This window comes from Kryptolebias marmoratus, linkage group LG22 (genome assembly GCF_001649575.2).
Source record: "Kryptolebias marmoratus isolate JLee-2015 linkage group LG22, ASM164957v2, whole genome shotgun sequence".
NCBI classification, from domain to species: Eukaryota; Metazoa; Chordata; class Actinopteri; order Cyprinodontiformes; family Rivulidae; genus Kryptolebias; species Kryptolebias marmoratus.
This window is the reverse complement of record NC_051451.1, coordinates 12,036,904-12,064,503: the sequence shown is the minus strand read 5'-3', so window position 1 is coordinate 12,064,503 and position 27,600 is coordinate 12,036,904. Positions and strand designations below refer to the sequence as shown.

Sequence of the window (27,600 nt, the reverse complement as noted above, 5' to 3'; positions counted from 1 at the left end):
CTTTATCACCTGTGCTGACACAGCTGGGGTTTCTACCGTCTTATAAAACCTCGCCTCTCTCCGGTCCTAAAGAGCTCCTTTTCCACCGATCTGAGGCTTCAGCGTCAGGAGCTGCTTTGTTCTGATTAAAACAAGACTAGTTTGGAAAACAGGCAAATGTAATATTACAGCAGAAATCCTTTTGGCTCTGATATTTTCTAATGTTGGTGTACTCGGTGACTAACACACGAGCCGGTAAAACAAAACAACAGGCAGATCAAAAGTCCACTGCAATGAATGTCAGACAAATAAAAAGGTAAACGAGAAGAAACAAACTGATCCGAACCAGTCAGGTTCATTTTAGTAAAGCCTTCATCAGATGAACAAACTCCTCAGTCCAGAGTCACCACCTTTACCCACAATCCTTCTGTGTAATAAAAATAATAATTAAAAGTACGGTAAACAAATATGTGCAATATCATGGTACATTTAATAGTAAAAGAAACGATACATAATAATTCAGTGTCTCTAATAATCAGTAAGCTATCAAAGGACCGGGTTGTAAAGAAGTCATAAATACTAATCAAGAGTCACATTTTGTCAAGAAAACAATAAATCACAACGAAATATAAACTATCCACTGCAGAAGCTTTAACAACATATAATAAAACTATATCTGAGCTATAAATACATAAAATATGACGTAAAGACAGCCTATAAGAAAGGTCTAATATCATTCTTCATTTAAATCTTCTAGAGCTGAAAGGTTTAGTTAATTATTTCTGTTCTTGACGGGATGCTGATTTTTAGACAGCGTTATGAATTTTATGTATTTCATCGAAGCCAAGAACGGTCAGACCTGCTGCTGTTTTAATTTAGTTGTGATTTTTCTTGAGCCACCAGCATCTGCCCTGATTTCTGCCGATGACGAGAAAACAAGCCGAGTCAAATTAAAACACACGAACCCCATAATCTGGAACAGTTCGACTTGTGCTGAGATAAACAGCATGTCCTCTGCCAGCTTCCGTACAGCCACCTTTAAAGTGCTGGGGGAGCTTTAAAATGAGTTCAAATAATCGTTTGTGCCTTTTCATTCAGGTGTGTTTAACCCGTTGGTGAACCGTAGGTGTTTAAAGATGGCAGCTCTGGATTCACGGTTTGTTTGAAGACAAACAAAATTTGCACACGGGAGCTCTGTTTGGCGTACAGACGGACACATGAGCTGTCCACTGAAGCAGGACGTGGGATAAATACGACTTTCAGGCTCCAGTTAATTTGGAAAAGACGTCTCCACTCCGGGAAAAGTTGATACATTTTGTTTTTATTGCCTTTTGTTAGACAGTTTAAAATACTGCATGAAATCAGTGGACAAGCAGATCACGAACAGGTTTCAGGTTCCAAACACACACAAAGACAGCCTGTATTTACCAAAATGAGTCCTGTTAAACAGAAAACTAAACTACGGTGAGCAGCGCGGCCTCAGATCTCCTCTGGCTGCCGGGCGACGTGAAGCAAAACGCTGAGGGTTTTAAAAAACACAAGCATGTCTGGAGCACAGAAGAACTTAATGTTCGGTTCAGTTCAGTTTTCAAAACACACACGTAAGTCCTAAAAACAACTGAAGCTTCAAATGGAGCTCAGTACAAGAAAACAGTCGCAGAACAGAAACATATTAATGTCAGGAGGTCGAAGCAGCTGCGAAGTTAACTGACAGATTAGTACAAAACTACCACGACAGTATCTGTAGGTCCCGTGTTGCATTAAATCATTAAATGATATATATATTTTTTTGTTCATAAAATATTTGAGCACGAATCAATGTTCAAAACGATCAGATTTCCCTCCAGCTGGCGATGGAAACCACATTCAAGCAGCAGAGAGGCCGACTTGGTAACACTCGTCACCCGACACGTTCTGTGGAAAATTTAGATGTTAGAAAACATCAGATGGACAGAGCAACTTTAAGACTTCGGATTAAAAAAAATAAAAAGGGACTTCCTAAAATCCCAGACAATGCTGCCGTTTGTTGAGGCAACGTTTACATGGCTTAAAATAACGATACCACAACTCGTTAGGTGTTACTGTCAATAAATGTTCAAACTGAGGATCTCTTAGAATAAACTGTTGACATTTATTGGTACGTGTTAGGACAAATAAAAGGGACCAAACTCTGGACCTGCCTATATTTATGGATAATTAATAAATATACCACTTTAAAATGAGAAAGCATATATTTGCATTCTAATAAATAATATCTGAATGTGACTCATTTAGTTTATTCTATTAAAACCAAATAATTTTAACTTTTTAAATCAATGCTAATCCTTTAATTTATTTTTCTCAGAATGACTTGAATGTGTTAAAAAAAAAAAAAAAAAAGGTTTAGGGTTGATTTTAGATGCAGATCACTGCATTTGGCTGGAAATTGTGTTTTTTTTGGTCAAAGCCGCAAAGAGCCGCTGCGGACTAATTGACGGCCTCGCGTGGCCCCCGGAGCCGCAGCTTGCAGACCCCTGGGTTAGGCTGAATACACACATACGCACGCTGGTGGGAGCATTTTACAGAATATTTTAAAAAACTAGATTTTGGCGACTGCTGTGTACGCAAAGCGCTCATTTGAAAACGTTAAGGCATATTTAGGTCCTAAAACAATAAATCTTTTAAAACGCACTCGTCTTTACTTTGCCGCCGTTCAGAAAGTTTTATAATTTCATTTATTTCAAGTGGTGGGAAAGGAGAGCTGACAGGCTACACCTCAAATTACCTGTAATTTTACAGTCTAAAACAAGTCAAACGTCTAAACTGTGAGCAAATTACGAAGCAGATTTTCCTATTTTACTTTTTGGATCAGTTATTCACTGAATGCAGCACATTGAGTGGCGTGTAGGTGAACTCTGTCACACGACACTACCGACAGAAAAACCTGAAACTTCCTAATAATCTGAGTAATGAATAGAAGCAGTGTTTTTGTGACCGCTCCAAACAAAAACTCTCAATGCAACGCTTAGTGTGTCACTTTGTTTGGACCGATCGTTTACCTGCTCCTAAAAATTTCCTCTTTTCGGCGCTGCCGGACTCATCCAAACAACATTCACCCTCGTTTTTTAAGATCTAAAACATTCGCACAAACTTATTAATTCTATATTTTTGGGGTTTTTGAGCGGGGCAGATATGGTTCGGGGCGCCTCTTCTCAGAGAGGTCACTCCTGTTTGACGTCCCCCTTTAACTTCCTCTTGATCCGGGAGTACGGGCTCAGCGTGTCGTCCATGATGAAGTCATACAGGACCCTCACCCAGGACGTGTACTGAGGCAGGTCGTCGTAATACTCTGCTGCTATTTTCTTCACCTGCGGAGCAGAAAAAAAAAAAAAAAGTTTCAAAACAGTCACGAAACCGGTTCGGCTTTCTCTGACAGAGTCTTTAAATGTTTTAGTGGGGAAACAACAACACCCGGGGCCTGAAGTCTGACGGCTGTGACTCACAGCGCAGACGGCTGAAGGCACCACAGGATCTGTGTTTGTTTGTCATTTCTTGTTTTCGTTCTCGCCAAATTATTATTATTTTTTTTGACAGAGTTCATTGTTAGAGCACAGAGCATGTGAGAGCCAACAGTGAGTTCAGTCACATCTGCTGCGTCTCATTTAGTGGATAGAAAAAGACAAAGCACAGCTTTTTTTTGCCATGTATAAAGAAAATTTTCCACCTTTACTGTGACATACATCCTGATCAAACGCAGCGAGCTCGTTGGGTAAGTGTGCACGCCCTCAAGTTAAATTTGTTGAAACACCTTTTGTTTTAATTACAGCCTTCAGAAGGATACAAAACATTCCCCAGCATTAGAAAACTCACAAAGAGGGCCATCAGAGTGTGGAGGAAATAATGGTGATATTAATAAGAACCGAGCATCCCTCCAAAGTTTGATGACAGGATGAGAGAAACCAGTCAGGGAGGCTGCAGGGACCGACAGCAACACCGAAGATTCTGACAACTACTGGTTCTGTTTTACATACGTCCAGGCTGTTAGCTAAGGTGTGGTGTGGGATGGGGTGTGTGTGTGTGAAGTCTCCCAAAACGTAGGAAAATGTGTTCTGGTCTGATGAATCTAAAGCTGAATTTTTTAGGCCACAGCTCCTTAAGGGTGCGTTTAGTGCAGGAACAAGATCCCCACAGTGAAACACGGTGGTGGCAGCATCATGCCGCGGGGGTCGCTTTTCTTCAGCTGACACTGGCGTTTTCATCGAGGTGAACGTAACGGCGAAAAAAGTTCCCAAAAACCTGCTTATATTCATTTCTCAAAGTGCCCCTGATTACATTAGAAGGAAATAAAGGTTGTGGAAACATCCTAGCTGAGGTCAAGATCTAAAGTTGATGGGGATAAAATCAAGCTGTACACAAGAGTGGGCAAATATTACCAAATCAGGGTGTGGCCTACTGGTAGGCTGAAGGCTGTAGTTAAAACAGAAGACGCTTAAACAAACTATTAGCTTAAGGGTGTGCATTCCTTACCCAACAAGCTTATTGTACCGTTTTCATTCTTTACTTTTCCCCACAACAGTTGAGCTGTACGGGATATATATCACACCTAAGGTTTTTTTTATGAAGCTAAAATAAACTAAAAAAGGTACCTGGACCACCTCGTGTCTGATGGTGGAGAAAAGATGAAGAAGAAAAAAGTGAAGTTTCAACAAAACTATTTCACAATGAGCAGAATATCCCTGTGGACTGCTGAAGCAGATAAAACGATTAGAAAGTGACTCTTTGTTTACAGGTGGCTTAAATGACTCTTTTAATGACTCTAGTATAAAGAGTTGAAAAAAATAAAAAAGCTGCAGGTGGGAAAGCCTTTCCTGTAAGGTTATGTTCACACAAGCCCATTCAGGAGTTTACTAGAAAGACGGTTCCAGGTAGGGTGGTGTCTTCATTGAACTGTTCCTGAAAGACGCAGGACCTTATTTCGGACCAAATGTCAGGGTTTTTTTTTTTCTTTTGGACTGGATTTGTCAGCTTGGTGACAGCTAATACTTACAATGTTGATTCAAATCAGCCTGAAAAGTCTTAAAAATCGAACCATTCGTCATAGCACGTCTACCTGGGTATTAATAAAATGACCTTGAACCTTGATAGCTGTTAAAGCAGCTTTTTTTGATAGCTGTTGGAACAGCTTTACTAGGAACAGAGGTGTGTTTAAAAGCCGAGATACAGATCTGGGGTGCTGAATAATAACAGTGGATGTAAATGTGATAAATTCTTAACAAAAATATACACAGGAAGCCAGTGTCTAACTGGGCTATGACTGCTGGCAACGCCAGGGACTCTCCAAAATGTCTCAAAACTTTCTCATTTTTGGAGTCTCAGATGCTTGGCGCTTAAATTTTGAACACGTTCCACCATCTTGCGTGACTTTATTTTATCTCCAATTGGAGTTTACGAAGCCTTAAAGCCGTCTCAAGCAGACCAGCGCTGTATTTTGACACCTCACAGGAGCTCTCCTCTGATCAGTCGACTGCAACTGGGAATTCACCCATTTTCTCACAGTTCTGAGTCTCCAACAGTTGCAGCCCAGTGAGATACTACCTTCAGAAACAAACTAGCCCACTCTCAGCACATTTAAACACGCAGAGGTCAAACTCAACCAGACTGGAAAATGTACGTACCATGGGCAGCCTTCGGCCCGGGATGCTGGGGAAGTCGTGGTGCTCATTGTGGTAACCCACGTTGAAAGTGAGCAGATTGAGGCAGCCGTAGTAAGAGTAGGTTTCGTGGCCCTTGAGGAACATGTAGTGCTCAGCGATGAAGTGGCCGGAGATGGGGTGCAAGCCCATTCCCAGCATGGAGCCAGCCAGCATGTAAACCACGGGTTTCGCGCCCCACAGCCAGTACAGCATGACGTTGAAGGCGACCTGCAGGGCCACGTTGGTGACCTCCAGCTGACTGATGGGCTTGGGGTTGATGCAGAGGGGGCGGACTGCATAGAACAGGGGCTGGAGGATAATCCAGACGAACTTGCGGAGGCGCGTGCAAAAGAACCAGCCCTCGAACTCGGTGGGGATGTCGACGTCGATGCCGTCCCCGCCCAGGTAGCGGTGGTGGTCGAGGTGATACCGCTTGAAGGAGGCGGAGTACGGTAAACCGACGGGCAGGTTGGCGAACATGGCGAAGTAGCGGTTCCACATGGCTTTGTTGTTCCCAAAGGCAGTGTTGTGTGAGATCTCATGAATAGCAAGGGTCATTGAGTGGTTGATGCAGCTGCTAAACGCATATGCCCAAAACAGAACCCATTTCCAGTCCAAGTCTTTGACCAGGTAGAAAGCTAAAAACTGTATCACCACCATCATGCACACGATCCATTTCAGCCTCAGGTCAGGGCCCATCAAAGACTTGATTTCAGGATATTTGGCTGTAAGAGAAAGAGAAACAATCAGGTTTACCTCCTTACACACTAACATCCATCAACGTTTCCCTCTAAAGCCCAATAATAATCTGGGATTTAGTTTTGTAATCTAATCTGACAGAACACACAGAAGTCTCTAGTGCAACAAACTTACCATCTATCAGATCTCAACACACTGAAATTCATTCATCACAGGAAACTGGAGGAAATTTTGTACTTAAGGTTCTATACAAAAATGAACTAAATCAAGGAAACAGAATCAACAATGAACATTTAAGACAACAAATAAAAAAGACTAACATTAACACTTTAAACTATTTTGGTGAATAGTTCAGTTTGGAGTTCAGTCAGAAGATGTTATTCAGCCAGGTTGTTAGGTTAATTTTAATGAAACCTTATTTGTCATTTAGCATCAGTTAGAATTAAATAGCCAGACCCAAAATGGCTTCTTCTTCCATCTCTCTCTCATCACACAGAGTTGACCTCAGCGGATCAGAAACTGTGGAGGGTCAGTCACGTCGTCTTTGAGGAACTCGGCTGCTCAGGCCTCCACAGGACCACGAAGAGGTGGCAGGTTAAGGCCCAGAGCCAGTTGAGGGTCAGAGGTCAACAATGAATCAAGATTATTCTCACAAGCCTCAAGAAGGCATGCAAACAGTCTGTGAATACGGGTCATCTAACCAATGAAGATTCAAAGATTCACTCAGGCCAGAATGAACTCTCCATGGAACAGCTGATGAAAGGTGACGGTAGGTCAAAGGTCACTTTCACAAAACAGTGCTCCGCAAAGACCAGTTGGTCATTAAGCTGCCTCTGACCCTTCATAAATGACTAACCAGCCACGTCCCAAACAGACGTGAGCCTTCAGAGGCGAAGTAACCATTGAGGGACCAAAAGAGGCTTTGAGCAGGACGTATTAAACCTGCGGGGCAAACCTGCTTCATAGCGCCTCAAAACACGCAATTGGACTCCGTTTAGTGATCCTCTTTGTGGTTAACCAGATGCAGTGTTGCTGTGAGTCCTAATAAAGTTTCTCCTCTGCAATAAATGTGGTAATTGTTGTTTAGGCTTTTAAATCACAGCGATCTGTCACGCGCAATCCGCCCAAGTCCGTTTAAACTAAATAATAACGCGCTGAAAGTATTTACTGTTTTAGTTCACTGTTACGTCTTTACCCGTCTAGAGGCTGCAGGTGGAAATCAGCCATTGCCTCACCATAATTCAGATGAGAATTATAAATGGTACAGTGGAAGTCAATGAGAGTTTGGATGTATGAAAATTTTGCACTCTGGGTGGGGTGTTTAGAGAAAAACCTGTCACTCCTACAGCAATGAGAGGCACGCTAGTTGAAAGAAGACAAAACATGCTGATATTTTAATGTATAAACTGTATTAGAAGTGTAAACATTGAGGTAATAAGTTCATTTGCTGCAGTTGGGTAAAACCCATTAAAAGATATGCAACACGCTGTTGTATTCGTTTCGCTTTTTGAAGACAAAATGCCTTGCGCATTTCTAATTCCAACTTCTCAGGTTTAAGTCTGCAATTCGAAACTGCCTCCCTCCAGCAGCACTGAACCTGGTCTGTTCAGGTCCGTCTAAACTCGGCTCTGTCACAGACCTGGAAGAAGAAAAATGTTATTTCAGGGAGTGGCGCACTTACACGAGTCTGTAGGCGCACAGAGGATAAAGTTAGCCCCTTTACTTTACATATTATGTGTAAGTCAGAAATGATTATATTTATAAACGTGCTTTAGAAACTTGGTGACAGTTTTACCACGATGCAAAAAAAAAAAAGAAAAAAGTGCGTAAAGACTAATCGCCATCATTCAACCAAACCGAGGCTAAGCCCCGGCGGAAGTGGGGACCGTTAGCTTTAACAGGCAGCTAAAAGGTAACACATTTTTGTTGCTATTAGTTACAGTATTTCACGGCGTCACTATAAGGTGCAAGTAAAGCTGTGTCTGGAAACAGACGTGGAGAAGTTGGCTCCCTTTTTTGTCCGCGTTACGTGGTTTGGGAAGCCTGCTAACGGGTGAGCTAACTTCACTCACCCAGGATCTCTTTCCGCCTGTCGGCGTGCGGCTGGTCCGTGTACACCCATTCGTAGTCCTCGCGGCCCACCCAGTTGCCCATGTCGCTCGGGGTTTTCCTCACTTACACTGAGAATTAAATAAAAAAAATGTAGCAGGTAAGGACACTGACTGGTAAGGCAGCGCCTGCAGAGCGGAGCCTGTAACTTTTTTTTATTCCCCAGCCCAGAGCCAGCCCTCCGGACTGTGGCTCCACCTCTCAGCTGCGTAACAGCTTCCGTTCCGGTGACGTCACGACTCCAAGAGCAAAACAGCAAATTCTGTGGGAGCCCATTTCCGCCATTTTGATTAAAAAATAATATCTAAGTGATAATTATGAGATATTAGCTCAAAATTATGACTTAGCAATTGAAATTTATGCTGGTGTAGACTCTTAGATATTCAGAGCATGGTAAATAGATTGAGAAAGCTCCCAGGTTAGGAAGTGAAAAGTTTTAAACTACAGAATAGAAGTGTAGTTGTTTAATTTAATTAAATTTTTTAAAAAATTGTCACGTCCTAGGTAACAGAGAATCTTCAGCAGCACATTATGTTGACATATGTCGTTATCATAACAATAGTAGACCCTCTGTCCCAAAGTAGTTCATCTGAACCACTGATAAACACGACACCTCAGCAATTTTTGGCCTCAACTCTGGAAAATGAAGTTTTCGAGTGACATTGTTTGCTTCGTGTTCCCGCACCCTGCGGTGTCGTATCACAGATGGACAAGAGTAATACCTGAATCAATTCTCGCTCCACTGAGCAGCTGAATTAAGATAATCCACTTTTTAAAACAAACGTTTTTTTTGGATTAACAGCAGCTGCAGCGTTGCTTTCACCTGAACCACAGATTTTCTCAGTTTATGCGTCTATGAATAAATACTCCTCATTTTGTCTCAAACTAATATAAACTAAACAACTATTTTAGCCTTAAAAAGATATTCTGGTCAATCTGATGTAGAGTTCTGTGGAAAAGTTATAAAGAATGAATATCTAACTTCTTGGATAGCCTTAGTTGGGGAAATGGAGGAAAACATCTGACAGTACTGATGAGCTAATGGCTTGTCAGGACCAAACTGGACTGCTGTCGTTTTAAAACCGGTTCCAGTCTCCGACATTTGTTAGTTTCACCCCAACCCCAACTCATCAAAGGTGATACGAACGCCTTGGAGAAACTTACAAACCCACAGAATGTACTCGGATGAGATTTAATAGGTTTGATTTTGTACATTTGTAACAGTAATATGTGCAACAAAAATCTCATAGTCGGGCCCAAATTGGCCAACGCAAATGATGTTTTTTTTTCTTTGTTTACATACATGAAATAATTAACAATCTACAACTTTTAAGTACATGGAGATTACAGTACAATTTCTCTCAATAAGCCATTAGATCACATTGCAAGTTTTGCTGCCCAGTGTAACTATAATACACACAAGTGGATTTTCCGAAGGTTCATGCCATGAGTTGTTCAGGTCAGTAAAACAACAAAAATACTTTAAAACAAAAAAAAGAAAGAAAGAAAAAAAAAGAATGCAGCCACGCAATGATCTCATAGCTAAACTAGCAAAACAAGGCAAAGAAATGTTTCTTTTTGTTGTTGTTTTTTTTTACAGGAGAGGGGAGCTTAGACAGCCTTGTTGTGCTGACCACATTTAATCCCACCTACCATCACTGCAAACCAGTCATGCTTTCTGCCAATCCAGTTCTACTACGTGCACGGTGTCTGCAACTTCTCGTTTGTTTTTTTTTTAAGACTGCCGTTACAGCACTTCCTGCCGGCGGCGTCCGTTTGTGGAAGTAGGTGAAATTGTCGCCCAGGCATCGAGAAGGAAATGAGAGCTCTCTGGGATAAACCACCTAAAAAAAAAAAAATTTTTAAAAAGAGCTTCACGTGGCGCTGGAAAGTTTAATTAACCCCCGACTCTTAAAATGTGACTCGACTGGTTAAACATAAAACCAAATGTGTTACTCAAGACTTACTGATTTTTCTAAAAAAAAAAATTAAAAAAAAAGAAAAAAAGAGCCTGTGAGTTTGAAGTTGGTGTAAGTGTAAGACGAGGCTTTAGAGGGTTTAGGATCGGAGGACTGATTTCTGTCAGGACTGGCTCGAACCCAGGAGACAGAACTCTCATGTTACTCCCGTCGGAGGGGACAGACAAGTCGATACATTGACTAATGCTGCCTGAACACTAAGTCCTCTTTCTTCATTTAATTTGATCACCATCTGAAGTTCTGTTCTTTGCAAACATGTGTATCCTCGGAGTTTGTTCGTTAAAAAGCTACGCGGTCATTTTTATTAGCTTGAACAAGAACATTTCTCTTTCATCGCCTTTTGTTGAGCTTCAGTTTCACTCGTGGGCACAAAACAGGGGTAGTCACAGAGCTGAGCTGTCAGGTATGTGTGGCAGAAGCAGCAGACTAACCGAAAACATCTGCTGGTTCTTCGAATCAACGATGAGCCGCCTCTGTCTGGCACGTGGAAACGACACAAGAAAACAAAGTCACCTTTGAAAGGGATTTTTTTTTTTTTTCTCAACAAGACACGACAGAAAGCTAAAGACTAATACTTTTGTCCAGTGGTGAAGAAATGGAACCTACTAAAACAACGGTCCTCGAGTTTTCCTGCTTCATCACACCGGATTTAGATTAAAGGAATATTTTGGCCATTCTGAAGTGGGGCTCTGTTGTAGACGGCTCTCTGAATGACCTCGGTTTGAAGAAAAAGACTATTTCTGATCGGACCGACAAGCTGACGGTTAAACCGGTCGCAGCTAAGATCAAAGTGGATCGTCTCAACCTTAAGCTCCAATCAGACTAACCGTCAGCTCGTCAGTCTGATCAGAATTAAACGATTTCTCCAAATTGAAATCCTTCAAAGAGCTATCCACAGCAGGTTAAATATTATTCCTTCACATTTTTTCCCCTTAAAGAGCCCCCCCCCCACTTCAAGACTCCTTCCTTGCCTCTGCCGACCCGGATGGCGTGCTGAAGAGGAAATGGGTCGTGTCGGAGCGGGAAAAACATCTAAAACCTGCGGGACTGTGGGGGTCCCCTGAGGACCAGGACTGAGCGGTGCTGGTCCAAATGATGCCTGATTAAACCCCCCCCTCTGTCCCACAGAGCATGATTATTGTGCAGAACCTTTTTTAAAAAAAATAAATACTGGAACTTCCACCAGTACAGTAAGTGACATCTTCCTTCATTATTAGAAACACTCAGCGTCTCTTCCAGGTACACTGTTGTCCAGTCAAACGTTCGCAGAACTTAATCAAATATGGATTAATTGTGTGCTGAAGATGACCAACTTAGTCACCTATTGTTTAAATAAGCAGGTGTGCCCACGCTTTGGACTGCTACTGTACTTTGTAAGCTGTTGTGTTTTGTTTTTTTTTAGTGCAATTTTTGGATGTTTTCCTGGCGTTTGTCGACAAGGGGGGAAAACACAACGTGACAGCAAGCTTTAACAGTCCTGTAAAGAGACAAACATCGACCCTGTCAATTCTGTGCAAAGTCCTGGCTGACGTTCCGGCTTCCGTGTTTGAGCTGATGACGTCGCGGTCGGAGATCGGCATTCGTCGAATCCAACACAACAAGGAGGTTGGCAGCGTCGCGGCTGCGGGCGAGGCCGGGCGCACGGTGCGCGTCGGGAGAGCAATCATGGGGCGTGAGATAAGTGTGACCAGTCAGAGCTAGAGGCCGGCGAGAAAAAACGCGAGCACCGCCGCGCAGCCTCATTTCCTGCTGCGCAGCCGTTTGGATTGTCGCGGAAGGTCCGAGCTCTTTCTGCTGCGCTTGAGCGACGTGCCGCCCTCGTCCTCCAGTTCTTTGGGCGACGCTACGGCCAGGCCGTCGGCCTTCAGCGCGGCGGGGGACGCGCCGGCCGCGGCGGAGGACGCGGCAGGAGGGCTGGACGTGGAGGGCGCCGCCGCGGGGGGCCTGGAGCCCCCCATGACGGCGGCGTTGCTGTCCATGAGTTCGCGCAGTTTGTGCTCGAGCTCGGCGAGGCGGGCGTTCTGCTCGCCGATCACCTGGCTCTGCTCCAGCAGCTTCTGCTCCTGGTCCTGCAGCTGCTTCTGCTGCTCCAGCTGCTTGACGCGGATTTCTTGCATCTCCCGCCGCAGCACCGTCATGGAGGCCCCGTTCACCTTCACCTGCTGCTGCACCTTGGTCATCTCGGAGCGCGACGGTGTGTTCTTGGCCAGCAGCGACATGGTGGTCAAGGAGGTAGATGGACCTGCCACTAAGGAAATAAAAAGTAGTCATTAACAATCTTATAGTGGCACAAAAAAGAGCTTGCTAAGAGTGTATGATATACTGAGTGCCTTCAATACATCAAGAGGTTTTCCTTGTGTAAAATCAAAAATGGAGACTATTTCTTAGTGCATCTAATTCAGTAGGAGTTCAGCTTTTCTCAGGTTCTTCTAATCACCATAATAACCACCGACCTGTCTGCAACTCCCTGACAGCACTCTTAATAAAGCCAGCAGACAGAAAACGCAGACTAGAAATTAAGAATCAGACACCCACTTTGAGAAAACTTGAAGTCGTATTCAGAAAGTTCCTGAACTGTAAGTGGCAGAACATAACACGTGACGAGTTGAAACGACAACAACAACAACAACAAAAAATACCTGGTGCCGAGCCGATGAGGCGGCCAGATAAATCAGTCCCGGGCAGCTTCTTCTTCAGGATGGGGACGATCTTTTCGTCGAAGTACTCCATGGCCATGGAGGAGATGTCCCTCAACTCCTGGAGGACCTCGTGAGCTCGCTGCGGGGCTCGGGTGGAGTTCACGTAGCGCAGCACGCGGTAAATCTCGTCGATCACCTGATGGGGACACACAAAGGCGCGTGGATGGAGACGAGCAGCCGGGAAGCACACAAAAGAAACCGATGAAAGCAGCATATTTCTATTCTGGATCGTGAAGAGGATGTCTGTGACCGGGTCTGAGAATTGTGCCTTTTACCTCCCAAAAAATGGCAGCAAAAGTGTTTTTTTAAAGAGATCATGTCTGTAAAAACAGCACAGAAAGGTACCACCCTTACAGGGTTGTTGTGGGAAACGCAAGTCTGCTCACTTACAAATGAATAAAGTTTCCTCAAATTGGTGCGCCACATTCAGACAGAAACATTTACATAAATGCTACAAGTTGATCTTCATGTAATAAAGTGAAATAAGTATTTGGTCCTCTGTCCAAACCTGACTTCACGCCTGGTGGAGGAACCTTTGTCTGTCTGCAGGTTTGAACTCGTCTCAGGAGGGATTTTGGCCCACTCTTTTTTTTTTTTCTTCCTTTCTAAATCCTTCAGGGTTCTCGGCTGCCTCTTGGGAGCTTGAAGCTTCAGTCTGGAGGTCAGGCCCCTCGGTAACCTTCAGGAGCTGCTTTGTTTAGCCAATCCTTTGGTTCTTCGGCAGAGGTGGGCAGTATGATCAAATTTTTAGATCGCTTTTTTTTTTTCACAGCAAAATCACTGTCGAGATTTGTTCAAACTGTTTTTTTAAGATATTTAGCAAGTTACTGCACAGTACATCCAAACTATTTCCCTGTGTATAAACATAGCTCTAAAAGAAAAGAAACATGTGACCCGTACTGCAAAATGAGTCAAAATGGAGGCTCAAGCTGCAGCTCAAAAGCGAAAATATTGATTTTTTGCAGTAACTGAGATTTTTGTAAAAATGAGTCCATAAAGACACTAAATAAACCAAAACTGATAATAATCTTTTACCCTACTTTTTAAGTTTCCTAACATGTTATATCTTCAAAAAGGAACCTTATAATATCCTTTAAAATTGACAACTTTTCCTCTGCCGGCTGCCGTAGTGCCAGGAAATCCTCTCGTATAATGTTTGGCTTCATTGTGAAGCTTGGAGATTCCCTTTTTTTTTTTTTTTTAAATACAGAGCTGGAATTCCTGATGAAATCCTTCCAGACCAATAAAAATCCAGGTAAGACTTCACATTTGTTGTCTTCCTCCAAACATGATCCATATCTTACATGGAGCTCCAGATGATTTAATCATTCCCCTCATTGTATATCCTTAAATTCTGTCCAGATTAGCTTTACTTTAATTTAATTAAACAAAAAAAAGATTTACAGGTTCTGTGTGTTTTACGGAGGAGTTTCAGAGCCGACCTAAAACACCGGGAGCTTCAGGTGAAAGCCCTCAGCAGGTGGCTGGCTCACGGGCGAGAGGAACTCGAGCAAACCTTTCCGGGAATGAAGCAGCAGAGGTTCGAGTCGACGTATTTCATGAAGGTCATGTTGAGCAGGGAGAGACGCGTCTCCACGGCAGCCAGGATGTCGGCGTGACGAGCCAGGGAGTGGTTTCTCCTCTCCGACTCCCGCCTAGACACAGGAAGATGGGAGGGAGTTACTATAAGAGGTGCAGGTCATTAGAATTCAACATAAACACCGAGGATGTGGAAACTCCACCGGACTACTACTTGCGCTCGGACATGGAGGAACCAAGAGAACTGTTAAAGAGGATGTGGAGAGGGTGATGTGGACCACTCAGACATTTCCTGGAAATGCCGGAAAGTATGATCTGTGACGTCTCATAATGTTTTAGCCAACAGAGTCCCACTGAGACCTGAAGTGCTTCACTCATGTAAACTTGCAGAGGGAATCATTCACGACAGTGATAAACATCTAGTAAAACATTACGGACAGCGGCCAAGGGGGCAATAACAAAGAACTGGAGGAAAGTGGAAACGCCATCGAGGAGCCGGTGGACGGCGTATCCGTAATGGAAACACTGGGACACAGGTCGAAACTACAGGAGTCACAAAGGGACAATCTTCAATGGAGACATAACATGTAAAGGGTTTTATTCCCAAGCAAATGTGTTGAATATGTTATATGTATTCTGTATTAAAGCAAACATTAAAAACTCAAAGAAAAAGTTACAATAAAAAAAAAAGAAATGCAGTTACTTTGAAACGTGTAAACTGAGTCTAAAATTGAACTTTTTGAACATCTGGGAAGACACGTCTGCTACAAAGCTACCACTTCTCATGCTGAGAACACCATCCCTACAGTAAGGCACAGCGGTGGCAGCATCATGCTGTGGGGCTACACGGTTTCTGTCTTATTTCTCATTTGTTTCCCAGTAAAATATTGTTAAACCTTCACTGAGAGAACAGCAGGACTGTAGACCTGAAGCAAAGGAGGCTTGAAGACGGCCAATACCAAAACAAGAAGTCGCAACAACGAGGTTAGAGGCTTTGGGTAGAAGTCAAGAGTGTAAACAAGATTCAAACGTTTCTCCCGCAGTGTTTGTACAAATGAGTCACTAACCTGGGCAGCTGGGCTTTGACTTGCCTTTGGCAAAGGCTGTGGTACCTCTCCACCTTCAGGAAGCCCTGATTCAGGACGCGCTGGCAGATGATGTCCATCCGCTTACACACCTGCAGAGGACAGAGACGAGACGAGACGAGACGTGAAACGGGTGGCTGAAGGGGGGGGTGAAGGCCCGGCGCGCGGGGCGCCACGGGTTCGTCGCCCCTGACTGTGCTCCGACTCGGCGGCACGTCGTCGGGGCGCGCACGTGTGGCGAGGGACCGTTTTATTTTGCTGTAAATGTGTCCGTTTATTAAAGAATCCATTGATTTAACGAGAAGAAATTTGAGTTTTCTGAAAACCCCAGTGTGAACGCTGCGTGCTGAACAGCTTTGCTGATATTTGCTAAAAGCTAAAAAAAGCAAAAGGCCAGCTGGAAGGCACAAAAGGCTAACAAATGCTAAAAGTAGCTAATATCTAGAAGCAGCAGAAGGGTAGCTAAGACTAAAATTTGCTGAAGAAGCTAAAACTGAGTTGTTGAAACGAGAAGTAGCAAAAGGCTCGCTGAAAGCTAAAAGTAGCTAGAACGAACAAAAGCTCTATTAAAAGCTAGAAGTAGAAAAACACTAGCTAAATACAGAAGTACCTGAATGACAGTTAAAATGGTGGCTACAAGTAGCAAATGGTAAGCTAAAAGTTGAAAGAAGTAAACAAAAAAAACAAGCTAAAAAGTAACAAAAGGCTGTAGCTAAAAGCCTAAAGTAGCAAAACACTAGCTAATATCGAAACGTAGCAAAAGGCCAGCTAAAAACAAGAAGTAGAAGAGTAGCTAAAAAGTAAAAGTATCATGATTTTGTAAGGAATTAAAGAAGGCCTCGTGTATTTCTATGGAGAAAGCATTTGTAAATAAAAGGTGAATTTTTAGAAAGAATATATACAAAAATTACGAGTCATTTAAGACAGCTGCCAACCTTCCCAGGAGCAGATGACGAGTTAAAAGGTTAAAGGTCAAAGTTCACGACAAGATAATTAGAAAAAGACTCAACTGTGACGTGTTTGGAAGGACTGCCTGGGAAAAATAATAAATAAACAAACTCTCTCTAAAAGAACACGGCAACACGACGGGGGTTTGTAACGTTTCATCTGAACGAACAAAACGCCTGGACTGATGTCCTTTGGACAGATGAGACAGAACAGAGACGTTTATCCATAATGCCAAACACAGCACAGCAGCACAAACAGCTCACACCAACTGTGAAGCACGGTGGTGGAGGGGTGATGATTTGGGCTCGCTTATAGTGACATTCCCTGGGCACCTGTGAGTCACCGAGTCGACCACGAACTCCTCTGTGGACCAAAACACTCTGGAGTCAAACGTTTACATCTCAGCTAATAACAGAGTTAGAACCTCAGTCTCTGACGTGTCCTGGTTCTGTTAATGTCCCCGTGTCTCGTCTTGGTTCCTACACACACACAGGCTTCTTTTAAAGGATGTTCTTTTATTACCTGCTGTAACTGAGGTCGTTTAGTGCGTTGAGTCTGTTTTTTATCCTTTCAGAGTTTGAACAATTGTTGATTTTTCTACATTAGATTTCATGTTTATGGTGATTTTATAACACAGGTTTCAGGGTCAACAGATTTTAAAAAAAACAGCCTCTTGACAAGATGGGAGTACATCTACCATCATGTTTATTAATTTCAATGCCTGTCTTAAATCCACTTAAGTCTTTATTTCAAACCCCACGCTCCTTATAAAGCCCCGTAATTTAATCTGATTTAAACCGTGTCAACGCACTGCTTTGTGCTGTGGGCCGATTGTGTAAACCACAGCAGTAAACGGGGGGTTGATTTTATAACCATCTTTCTGTCGACCTCCCTATCTTGGCCTCTCCTTCTCTTCCCCTCGGCTGTCCTTTTCTCCCTGTCATAACAAAATAAATAAATAAAAAATAAATCAGCCTGATCATAAACAAAGGAGGCACTGGCTGCTCTTTTCAACGAGGAGGGGAACTGATTGCAGCTTGTTCAAACAGTTCAAAACTGGGTCACCATAAAAAAAAAAAAAAAAAAAACAGGAGCAGGTCACATTATCCAAACCTGAACCAGTGAACCAGATCAACACAAATTGCTGTTTAAATGCCAAACAAAAACACCGAGCTGTGAGGAGGAAGACACCAGGAATTAGTCAGCACCCGATGATGATACATGAATGCAACAGACTGAGCAGATTTTTTTTTTGCATTGCAGAGGTTTGTTAATCACCTACAGCAACAACAGGGAGAGCTGCAGTGACAGTCTGTCTGGGATCCATCCTGTGTGTGTGTGTGTGTGTGTGTGTGTGTGTGCGCGCGCGCGAACAGCCAAAGATCCTACTCATTAAGATATCTGCAGACTAAGCAGTGCAGCTCCGGACAGCTAGCAGCCTCCGAGCCCCTCCGGCTTCCCCTCCGGCGCCCCGCGGACTCCGGCGGCTAGCTGCAGCCCGTCCACCCGCCGCCTCGCCGTGTCCTTACCGAGCGCAGCAAGCTGATCTCGTCATACGACAGAAAATTGAGGATGTTCTCGATGGCCACGATGGGGAGACCCAGCAGCGGGTTGTTCTGGTGCTGCTGGTCCGGAGGCGGGGTGGACTGCCTCAGAGACACCGAGTCTGGATCCAACGATCCGACACATCCATCAACTCTTTCTACGACGGCCGCCATCTTCTTTAGCGACGGAGGAGGCGGAAGTGACGTGTCTATGGGAAACGTGTTAGAGCTCCTTTTTTTTTCTTTCCGTTTTTAAATGGGTCACAGGAAAGTTGGACAGGCTGGCTCGGAGGGACGGGGGACTTCTGTCCAGCTGTGAGACAGCGTTAAGAAAGATGCCGACGAAGACAATACAGAGCAACACGCAAGCCCATGTTAGAAGAGAGAAAAATAAAAACAACACCACTCAGTGTCAGTCTGGCTACTTATAGCTTTAGGCTAGTCCTTTTAGCTATCCTTTTGCTTATTTTATCTTTTATCTAGTGTTTTGCTCCATTTAGCAATCCTTTTGCTACATTTAGCTTATATCTAGAGTTTTTCTTCTTTTAGCTACTAATTGGCTACTTTTAGCTATTAGTTACAGTTTGTTATGTTTAACTTTTTACATTTAGTTTTCGGCTAGCCTTTTGCTACATTTAGCTTACAGCTGGAGTTTTTCTGTTTTTAGCTACTGTTGCTACTTTTAGTCTTCAGCTAGTTTTCTGTTTTTTTAATCTTTACCAACAGCAAAATTATTGTTGCTGCATTTAATGCAGAAAATACATTTTCACTAGTTTTAGCTCAGATTTTAAATCTTTAAATCTGGGACTTGTCATTTCTACAACATGAAACATTACAAACATGAAGAAAAGGCACATATAACGATGCAGATGCTTCTCTTACAGTTCAAGAACTCTTTAAATACAACCTATAGGTTTCGCAGCGACTGGTTGTTTGAGCCTTACTTTCTAATCTGCACTTCTGTCTGCCTGTCCTGGGCATTGCCCACACTACAACAAAGCTATTTATATAAAAAAAGAGATTTTGCATCTCTTTTCCACTCATAAAACTTAAATTATCAATAAACTAAACAGAGATATCCAATAAAAACCTTTCCAAATTAAATAAAAAACAGGTTTTGGTATAAATTTAAAATGCAGCAGCTTCCAGAAGCTACATGCCCTCTACCACTCTGTGCCCTGGAAACAGACAACAATAGAGCTGTTTGTTTACCTTTTTTATTACCTTTTTTTTCTCTGTCACTTTCTCATGATCTGTTTGCCGAATTGAAATGTGCACTGAAATGTTTAATAACAAAGAGAAAATTGTAAACCGTATTAAAGAAAGAAGGAGCTTCAGTTGTTTTAGGTTAATCTTAAGTCAAGCTATGAATGTTCTTTTTCTTCATCATAACATGTTCTTGCCACCTTGTTCCAGTTTATGTTGCTGTTATATTTAGTTTCTGGATGTAGTTTTGCTCAGTTGTGCTACAAATGTGTGTTTTGCACAGAAATATTCTATACACTAATAATGATAATAGCTAGTATGTCTTTCTGCTGTTTAGTTACTTACAGTAGACAGATTTTTTTCTGCCATTACACATCTTCGTCCAGTAGATGGCGGTCTATCACATTTAGAGGCTTGTTGCCGTCTGCCTACAGGAAGAAGAAGGACATAGACCTAAAGTATATAGACGCTGCACTGAGAAGCTCAGTTCAATAAATGCACAAATGGACAGTTGAGCTTTATTAAACACAATAACAGCCTTCAGTGTTCTTCATATATGTGCATGGGGACTAAAATAACAAGCTACGATCGTAGAAGGCTTGTGCGGCTCTGACTTGGGCCGCGGTGTCCCTCCCCAACATGGCGGCGTCGTTGACGTCAGATTAACCAGAGCGCAGCAGCTCGGCGTCTACGTGTTTTATGTCTACGCTCGACGCTCGCAGAGTAAAGATGGCTGCCGTCAGGGATAACGTGGAGGAGATTCGGAGTCGAGTAATATTGGGGGAATTCGGAGTGAAAAATGTAAGTTTATCTCAGAACAGTAGTCACGGTGAGAGCATCATTTAGTGCTTTTTAACCTTAAACCAACGAACTGCTGTGGGACTCTCCTCTTCCTAGCTTTTGGCTGCTTTTTTTTGTTCGCTGGTTCTGTTTTGCTACCTTTACATGAAGTTGCCTTATTAATAGAGCAGTGGTGGGTTTCTCGCCAACATGGATGAAACAACTTGGAGAGCAGAAGGTGTGTCTGTGAGGAAGGACGGCTGCATGAAATGTTTGGAGGGCTTTCATCACACCGGACCAAGGAAGCCCAGCAGAGGATGCACCACCCGAGAAGACTGTACTCTCTGCTTCATCCTCACCACATTTTACTTTGACACTAGTGAGAGCTGCTTCATATCTAAATGACAGAAAACCTCTTTTAAGTGAAGTGGCTTCAGCTGAGGGACTCACTGGAGGCTGTAGGCTTCCATTCGTGCCAAAAACATTGTACACTTTAACACATTTGCTGATCATTTCCTCTCATTGCCTTAGATAACACATCTATGTAATTGTCAACCTTATGTTTCGCTGTGACAAGAAAGTTTTTGACAGCTAGAGGTCCCCAACCCTGGTCCTCGCGGCGCTCTGTCCTGCATGTTTTAGTCGTTTCCCTGCTCCAACACACCAGATTTACAAAAAAACAAAAAAAAACTACTCTGAATGTCATCAAGTTCTGCAGAAGCCTGTCAATGACTCATTCATTTCAGCCAGGTGGGTTGAAACAGGGAAACAGCTAAAACATGCAGGACAGTGGGCCACGAGGACCAGGGTCGGGGACCTCTGGCCTACGCAAATTGTTGCCGCAAGAAAACATTTAATTCCACGATCGTGGCAGCCGCCCGTCAACATACAAAAAGACGAAGGACGAAGCGTCGCTGCTTCCTCTTGTTGTTCAAAACTGAAGCTGGGAGAATCCAGTGTACAGGTTCTGCCATGTTGTGCTTTTGGAGTTGGAGTTTTTACATAACTGGGACGTGGGACTGAAAGCCCTGCCTGTTCTCCCACACACACACAGTCATGTTTTTATTTTTTAGGCATCAGATAAGTAATTACAACTGAACCTATTGAAAAAATATTTGAAAATACAGCAGCAGTGTAAGAACTACAACAGACTTCACCTGAAGAACTTTATCGGAAATTCTGGCATGCTTCAGTCTCATAAGACAGTGGATCCTCTGCTGAACTTTCCTGACCAGGTGCGTGGCGTTGAGAGTCCAGCAGAGGTCGCCAATGATGTGGACATGCAGATGTCGTCTGTGGTTGACCTTCCGATGAGCCGGTTTCTGCTGAATTTAGTAAAACAGTCATGTGTCAGCAGCTGCAGGGAGAAGTGCAAAGGTCCGAGCACACATCCGAGAGGGACTCCTGCGCTCATTATTACAGAGTCTTGCTCACTAACCAAAAACTGTCTGCTGTTTTCCTGACAGGAAGTCTAAAACCCAGTCACAGAGTGATGTTTTCACTACAAGCAGAGAGAGTTTCATTATAACCTGCTTATACTTGATATATAAGTACAGTCCATGTATCCATCAGGGAGTATTTACATGAAAGAGTACTCAGTTAGTAACCATGTTTGGGTAGATGGTACCCAACCATCACAGTGCCTCCATTAGCTTAGCTTTAGCTTCTCCACCAGCGAACTGTGCTGTAGGTTTATCCACAACAGACTGCGAATACGCTGAACTAGCTTCAATGTTTTTTGAGCTACAGTAGTTTTTCTCGTTGGGACCCCCTCCACATGAATCGGTGAGTTTCAGCTGCTGCCGGTCCCTGATAACACCAGTCTGGGACCGGGTAGGTCCTGATTACTGCAGTCTGGGAGCGACCCGCTACGGGGCAATCTCCCTAATTGATCTTCGACTAGAGAAATAAAAAAAAAAAAAGAAAGGAAATAAATCAACGACACAGACAAGAGTGATAATAAAGGCGATTTCTCTTTCAGGTTCACACAACAGACTTTCCTGGAAACTACCCGGGCTTTGATGACTCGTGGGACATGAAGAGGTTTCAGAAGGTGAGGTTTTTTAGCTTTTTTGTGTTCGTGGTTTCAGGAGGGATATATATTTTTTTTAATTCTATGTAGGGGCAAGTTCTGATAGAAGACCTTTCTACATTTCAAAGCGTACAGGACTTGGAAGTGTCTCGTAAAATAAATTGTTGTTTAAACTGAGCTTATGGTGCGTTCCATTTTTGATGTTTGAGCGCTGACCTCAAAGTCCAATATGGTTGCCCTGTGCATTGAAACACTTGACAGCTGCATGAATAAACAGTTTTGTGTCTTCGTCACACACACGGTACGACCCTTGTTAGGAAACGTGTCGGTGCAGAGGTTAAACGCAGAGAACATCATCGTCTTGTACTCCTACAAGAAGATTGCTGCTGCTACCGCTGCAAGCATCGGCTCTACAAAGCGTTATTTATTTCAGTTTTAAATAAAAAAAATCCATTTCAGTTCTAGATGATCAGGCAGTGCAAATAAAAATATTTCCAGACTTTGACAACCCTCTGTAAGAACGAACCCTGGGATTGGTGAAAAACAGTCTTTTCCGAGGCGTAGCTGCTTTTAATCCAAAGAAAACCAAAAACAGGTTGAAACTGGACTCTCGAATGTCCTCTTCTGTTTATTTTTCCAGAATTTCCGGATCGACGTAGTGCACCTGGACGAAAGCAGCATGGAGTTCGACATGGTGGGAATCGATGCCGCCATTGCTAACGCCTTCAGAAGGATATTGCTAGCAGAGGTGACGTCCTCTTTTGGGTTTGGTGTCCATGTTGTAACGTTTTAGCTCCTTTCCAGGTGAACGGTATGAATGGGGGGGTCAGCAGTGAACTACTTTGAAATGCGGGAGCATATCAACTGTAGGCATACTGTAATATAAGATAATAAAGAACTATTGCGTAGCATCGCCTTAAAAGAGTCTGGCTCCTTGGAAGTGAAGTGTAGAAACATTAGGGCTGGATGAAGACTTTTGCACATTAGCTCATTTGATTTACTGTCCAGTAACTGAATAGTAAACATGGTGTGGACCGTGGCTCTGTCTGTGTCATAAATACTCAATTAAATGTAAATTTGAGCAACGTTTCAACAACCCAAGGCTGTCACTGTAACAGGCTTTCAATACTTCACGTGAGAAATTAGTTTGCTTTCTTTTTAAAGTTCGACAAGTTTTGTGTGTGTCATTTGTCGCGAGAGTGTTTCGCTTTTTGCCCGCAGGTGCCCACCATGGCTATAGAGAAAGTCTTCATTTATAACAACACGTCTATTGTCCAGGATGAGGTCCTGGCCCACAGGTTAGGCCTGATCCCCATCAAAGCCGACCCTCGACTGTTCGAGTTCAAGAACACCGGTACGTCGAACGAGCTGCCCGCTCGCTCAGGTGACACTTAACCACAGAGCCAGGTTCTCTTTGCTCCTTCACTCAACGTTAGATGAGTTTCGGGTGTGGAAATGCACGTTGGATGAATTTCGGCAGAAGGAAAGAGTTAAATGGAGTCCTGAATCTGAGTGCTCCAATAAACCTGAAGGTATTTTGTTTCGCTGATGCAGTAAGAAAAGAAAAAAAAAAGGAATGGGAGCTGTCACGTTACTGTGGGGAACATAAATTAAAGCTGATAAAGCAGAATGAGCTGTATTTGTTTTATAATTCATCAATAAATGCTGGACGACAAGTTAAAGATATGTTAAAAATATGCAAAGTTCCTCTTAGACTCACAGGAAACTGGAACTTTTTACACATTCGTTACTACAAATAAACTGCGGCATTTGCGCAACATTCCTGTGAATGACTTGAAGATTTATTTGTTGCAGTTCAGTCAAAGTGTCTTATTTATGTCTCAATTTGTTTGCAGCTTATTGCCTTTTTTTTTTTTGTCTCCAATCAGTCAGTTTTGCATCAAACGTCGCCAAACTATCCCAGTTTTCGTCGCAGCCCAGTGAGATACAGCCTTTAGGCTTTATTGAGCTTGTTTGTAAGGAATAAATGTAAAAATAACTGCTGTGGTGTTTGATCAATCCCAGGTGAAGAATCTGCAGAGGATGAAGCTTCGGAAATCGACACCATTCAGCTCCAGCTGAAGATCAAATGCAGCAGAAACCCCAGAGCCAGCAAAGACTCCTCTGATCCCCGAGAGCTCTATCTGAACCACATGGGTGGGTCATGGGATGTACCGTTTATGTTGCGTGGTTTTATTTTAGTGCCGTTATACAGTACTGTGCCAAAAACACCTGTCTTCATATTCATCTCTTCATTTCCTTTACTCTTTTTAGCCCCTTTTTGTTAAACCTGTGAATGATTCAACTGAAGTCGAACAGTATTGTGTCCAAATATATTTATCAAAGAACTGTTCTAGTTTTTAACTTGAGACACTTTGTTATGAGCAAAATGTTAAAAAAAAAGAAAAAGTCAATGATAATCCCGTTTAATAGTGAGAAACGGTGCTAAAGTGTCAGCCAGAATCTTTGCATCCTGTTGATGGATCGACTAACAGGTGATTCACCTTTTATTTTATTTTATTATATATTTAATTTAAATGCAACAAATTAGCTGTAACTTCTGTTTTAGCCTCATTTTAACCCTCATTTAACCAGTTTTTTTGTTTGCTTCTTTTTTTTTTATTTTTTTTTTTTATTTTTACACTTTCTATCATGTCAGGATGGAGCTAATGGTCAGGTACGAGGATTATACTCAAAGTATAGTTTAAAAAAAGAAAAAGCAAACAGTGTCAAAAGATAACATTTGAAAGAGCTTCAGAAAGCCACTTTAAACGCTGATGCAAAATAAAATAATCTTTTTGACTTTCACACACCCAGAACACGACCGACCATATTTGGAGCTCCACAGCTCAGACATTCCTCACAGCAGAAACATCATTTAAAGTTTTAAACGGGTCACAGAAAGTTCGGCTTTACAGGTCTGAACTGGGATTTCAATATCCTTAAGGGTTTTTGTACACAATCACAGTTGAAATTTTTTTAATTTAATTTTTTTTTCAGAGATTTCACCCCAGAGTGTTCAGCTGTTAGCTGTCTAAAGCTTCCAGAGCTTTTGCAAACTCTTTACTTCAACAAAATTGACATTTTATACAATTTATATGTTAAAACAAAAAGCATTTTGTCAGCTTAGATTATAGCAAAAGTAAGTCCTGAATTATTAATGGGCTCTGGAGAAAAAGGTTGATAGATGTTGGGATTTGGGGCATTAGTTGCGTTGGCGGAAAGTTTCTACTTTAATGTTATTTATATGTTTTTATTCACAATTATTCTGATATTTGCAGGCTCGGTTGCTGAAACGAAGTCATGCCAACCAATAATTTAGTCACCTAAACGCCTGTATTCTCATGTCAGATTAAAGCGTTAATACAGTTTTCTCTCTGTCTCTCGTTTCCTTGCCTTAGTTTATTCCAGGGACATTCAGTGGATCCCTCTCGGAAACCAGGCGGATGTCTTCGCAGACTCGTGTATCCGACCGGTGCACAATGACATCCTGATAGCCCAGTTACGGCCAGGACAGGAGCTGGACATCGTCATGCACTGCATCAAAGGAATCGGTGAGACGGCAGTCAGCTCAGTTGAGACGACACAGGCAGGAAGTCTTTTATTTTCCTCACAGGGCCCTCTGTGTTTGCATACGAATAAATCTCTGCTCTGTGCCCAGCTAAGGACCACGCCAAGTTCTCTCCGGTGGCCACGGCCAGTTACCGCCTCCTCCCGGAGATCACGCTGCTGGAGCCTGTGGAGGGAGAGCAGGCGGAGCGTCTGAAGCGCTGCTTCTCGCGGGGAGTCATCGACCTGGAAGACGTCCGCGGTAAGACCGCCGATGAAGCGGCTGCGGCGAATCTTTTAACAGCGACGCTTTGCTTCACGATCCAACGTTGTGCGTTTCCCCCCTTCCCTCCCCAGGGAAAAAGGTTGCCAAAGTGGTGAACAGCCGCCTGGACACGTGCAGCAGAGAAGTCCTCCGACACGTCGATCTGAAGAACCTGGTGAAGCTCGGGAGAGTGCGAGACCACTTCATCTGTGAGTTTAAGCCCACTCTTAATTCTGTCGAAAACAGATGGCAGCAATTTCCTTCTCGCTCGGATCATTAGGGTTGAGGATTTAAAGTTTGGAATATCTGTGTTTCCCTCTGCTTCTGCTGTATAATCGCTTCCTTTCTTTTCTAGTCACCGTGGAGTCGACCGGCATCCTGCCTCCAGATGTCTTGGTCACAGAGGCCATCCAAGTCCTCATGGCCAAGTGTCAGAGGCTTCTCGGTGAAATGGACTCTACGGACATGGAGTGAACGAATGAACAGTCAGTTCATCTGTCGCTCCTCGTCGAACGGCTGGGGCCAGATGCCTTTCAGATCCTGACGTGTAAATGTTCGAAACACAGATTTTCTTGTGTTTGTTTGACTTATTTTTTTTTTCTTTTTGGTACACCTCAGTGTTTCTTTAAACGTGCCGAATTTGACAAAACTGGTCATTTTGACTCGTGTGAGGTTTTTTTGCACTTAAAACCGTAAAGTAAACCGGAGGTTACACAAACAGGGAAGTCACCAAACGTTCCTCGGGAAACTGCATAAAAGTGGAGCGTTTGTTTGGGTCAAAAGAATGAGTGAATTGTTTTTTTTAGAAAAGTTTAGACAGCTCACATCACAGGTTGAACATCCTCAAAATCTCAAAGATTGTATAAAACTCAAGGATACCAAAATGTCGGAAAAGTCATGTAAAGTCTAACTTTCTGTGAAACTAATGATCTTTCTACTGTGAAGTATGTCTGAGGTGTCGAGCAGTAAAGAGGGCTGGGCTTCCTCACAAGTTTCAACCCAAAAATCTGTTTACGGTATGTGGAAAGATTTCAGTTTTCTGGAAGGTCCAATCTAAGAAAGGACATTTTTTTTTATAGCACCGTCTGTCCATCCTGTTTGGACAGTTTCTTGTTTGAGCTCTAAATTGTTAACATAGAAAACTCAAACTGCGCAGCTGGACGACTCATGGGTCGAGGATGATCCCTATTGATTTCAAGGTCACGTGGTCAAAGTTTAAGGTCACAGGCGAACTCTTTGTGAAGACTTTGTCTGTGCTCTAACTCTGCAACCGTGTAAAGTAGGAACGTCAAACTGCACAGCTGAACCTCTCCTGTGTCGAGGATGATCCCTATTGATTTCAAGGTCATGGGGTCAAAGTTTAAGGTCACAGACAAACCCTTTGTGAAAAACCTTGACAAATTTACCCGTGGGTATAAATAAAGTAACCTAACTTAAGCCTTGTTTGTGCTCCAACTCTAGAAACACATATTAAGGACTGTTGTGTGAGGGAATTCATGCTTTGGATTCCTCTTA

General features: G+C 43.0%; 3 protein-coding genes across 3 annotated transcripts; 1 reads left to right on the top strand and 2 right to left on the bottom strand.

Moving 5' to 3' along the window:
* Window positions 1-1,280: 1,280 nt before the first annotated feature.
* Window positions 1,281-8,654, bottom strand: degs1 (delta(4)-desaturase, sphingolipid 1). The gene is made up of 3 exons (XM_017427192.3): window positions 8,423-8,654; window positions 5,634-6,376; window positions 1,281-3,326 (listed from the first exon to the last, which is right to left on the bottom strand). The coding sequence occupies exons 1-3, from the start codon at window positions 8,502-8,504 to the stop codon at window positions 3,180-3,182; spliced, it is 972 nt and encodes a 323-aa protein (XP_017282681.1). The 5' UTR covers window positions 8,505-8,654; the 3' UTR covers window positions 1,281-3,179.
* A 1,333-nt stretch (window positions 8,655-9,987) lies between these two features.
* fbxo28 (F-box protein 28) lies at window positions 9,988-18,447 on the bottom strand. The gene is made up of 5 exons (XM_017432622.3): window positions 18,239-18,447; window positions 15,744-15,853; window positions 14,654-14,792; window positions 13,078-13,273; window positions 9,988-12,686 (listed from the first exon to the last, which is right to left on the bottom strand). The coding sequence occupies exons 1-5, from the start codon at window positions 18,425-18,427 to the stop codon at window positions 12,178-12,180; spliced, it is 1,143 nt and encodes a 380-aa protein (XP_017288111.1). The 5' UTR covers window positions 18,428-18,447; the 3' UTR covers window positions 9,988-12,177.
* A 1,696-nt stretch (window positions 18,448-20,143) lies between these two features.
* On the top strand, window positions 20,144-27,522 carry polr1c (RNA polymerase I and III subunit C). The gene is made up of 9 exons (XM_017428126.3): window positions 20,144-20,260; window positions 22,221-22,292; window positions 22,912-23,019; window positions 23,493-23,625; window positions 24,297-24,428; window positions 25,673-25,825; window positions 25,933-26,082; window positions 26,178-26,294; window positions 26,441-27,522. The coding sequence occupies exons 1-9, from the start codon at window positions 20,159-20,161 to the stop codon at window positions 26,557-26,559; spliced, it is 1,086 nt and encodes a 361-aa protein (XP_017283615.1). The 5' UTR covers window positions 20,144-20,158; the 3' UTR covers window positions 26,560-27,522.
* Window positions 27,523-27,600: the final 78 nt, after the last annotated feature.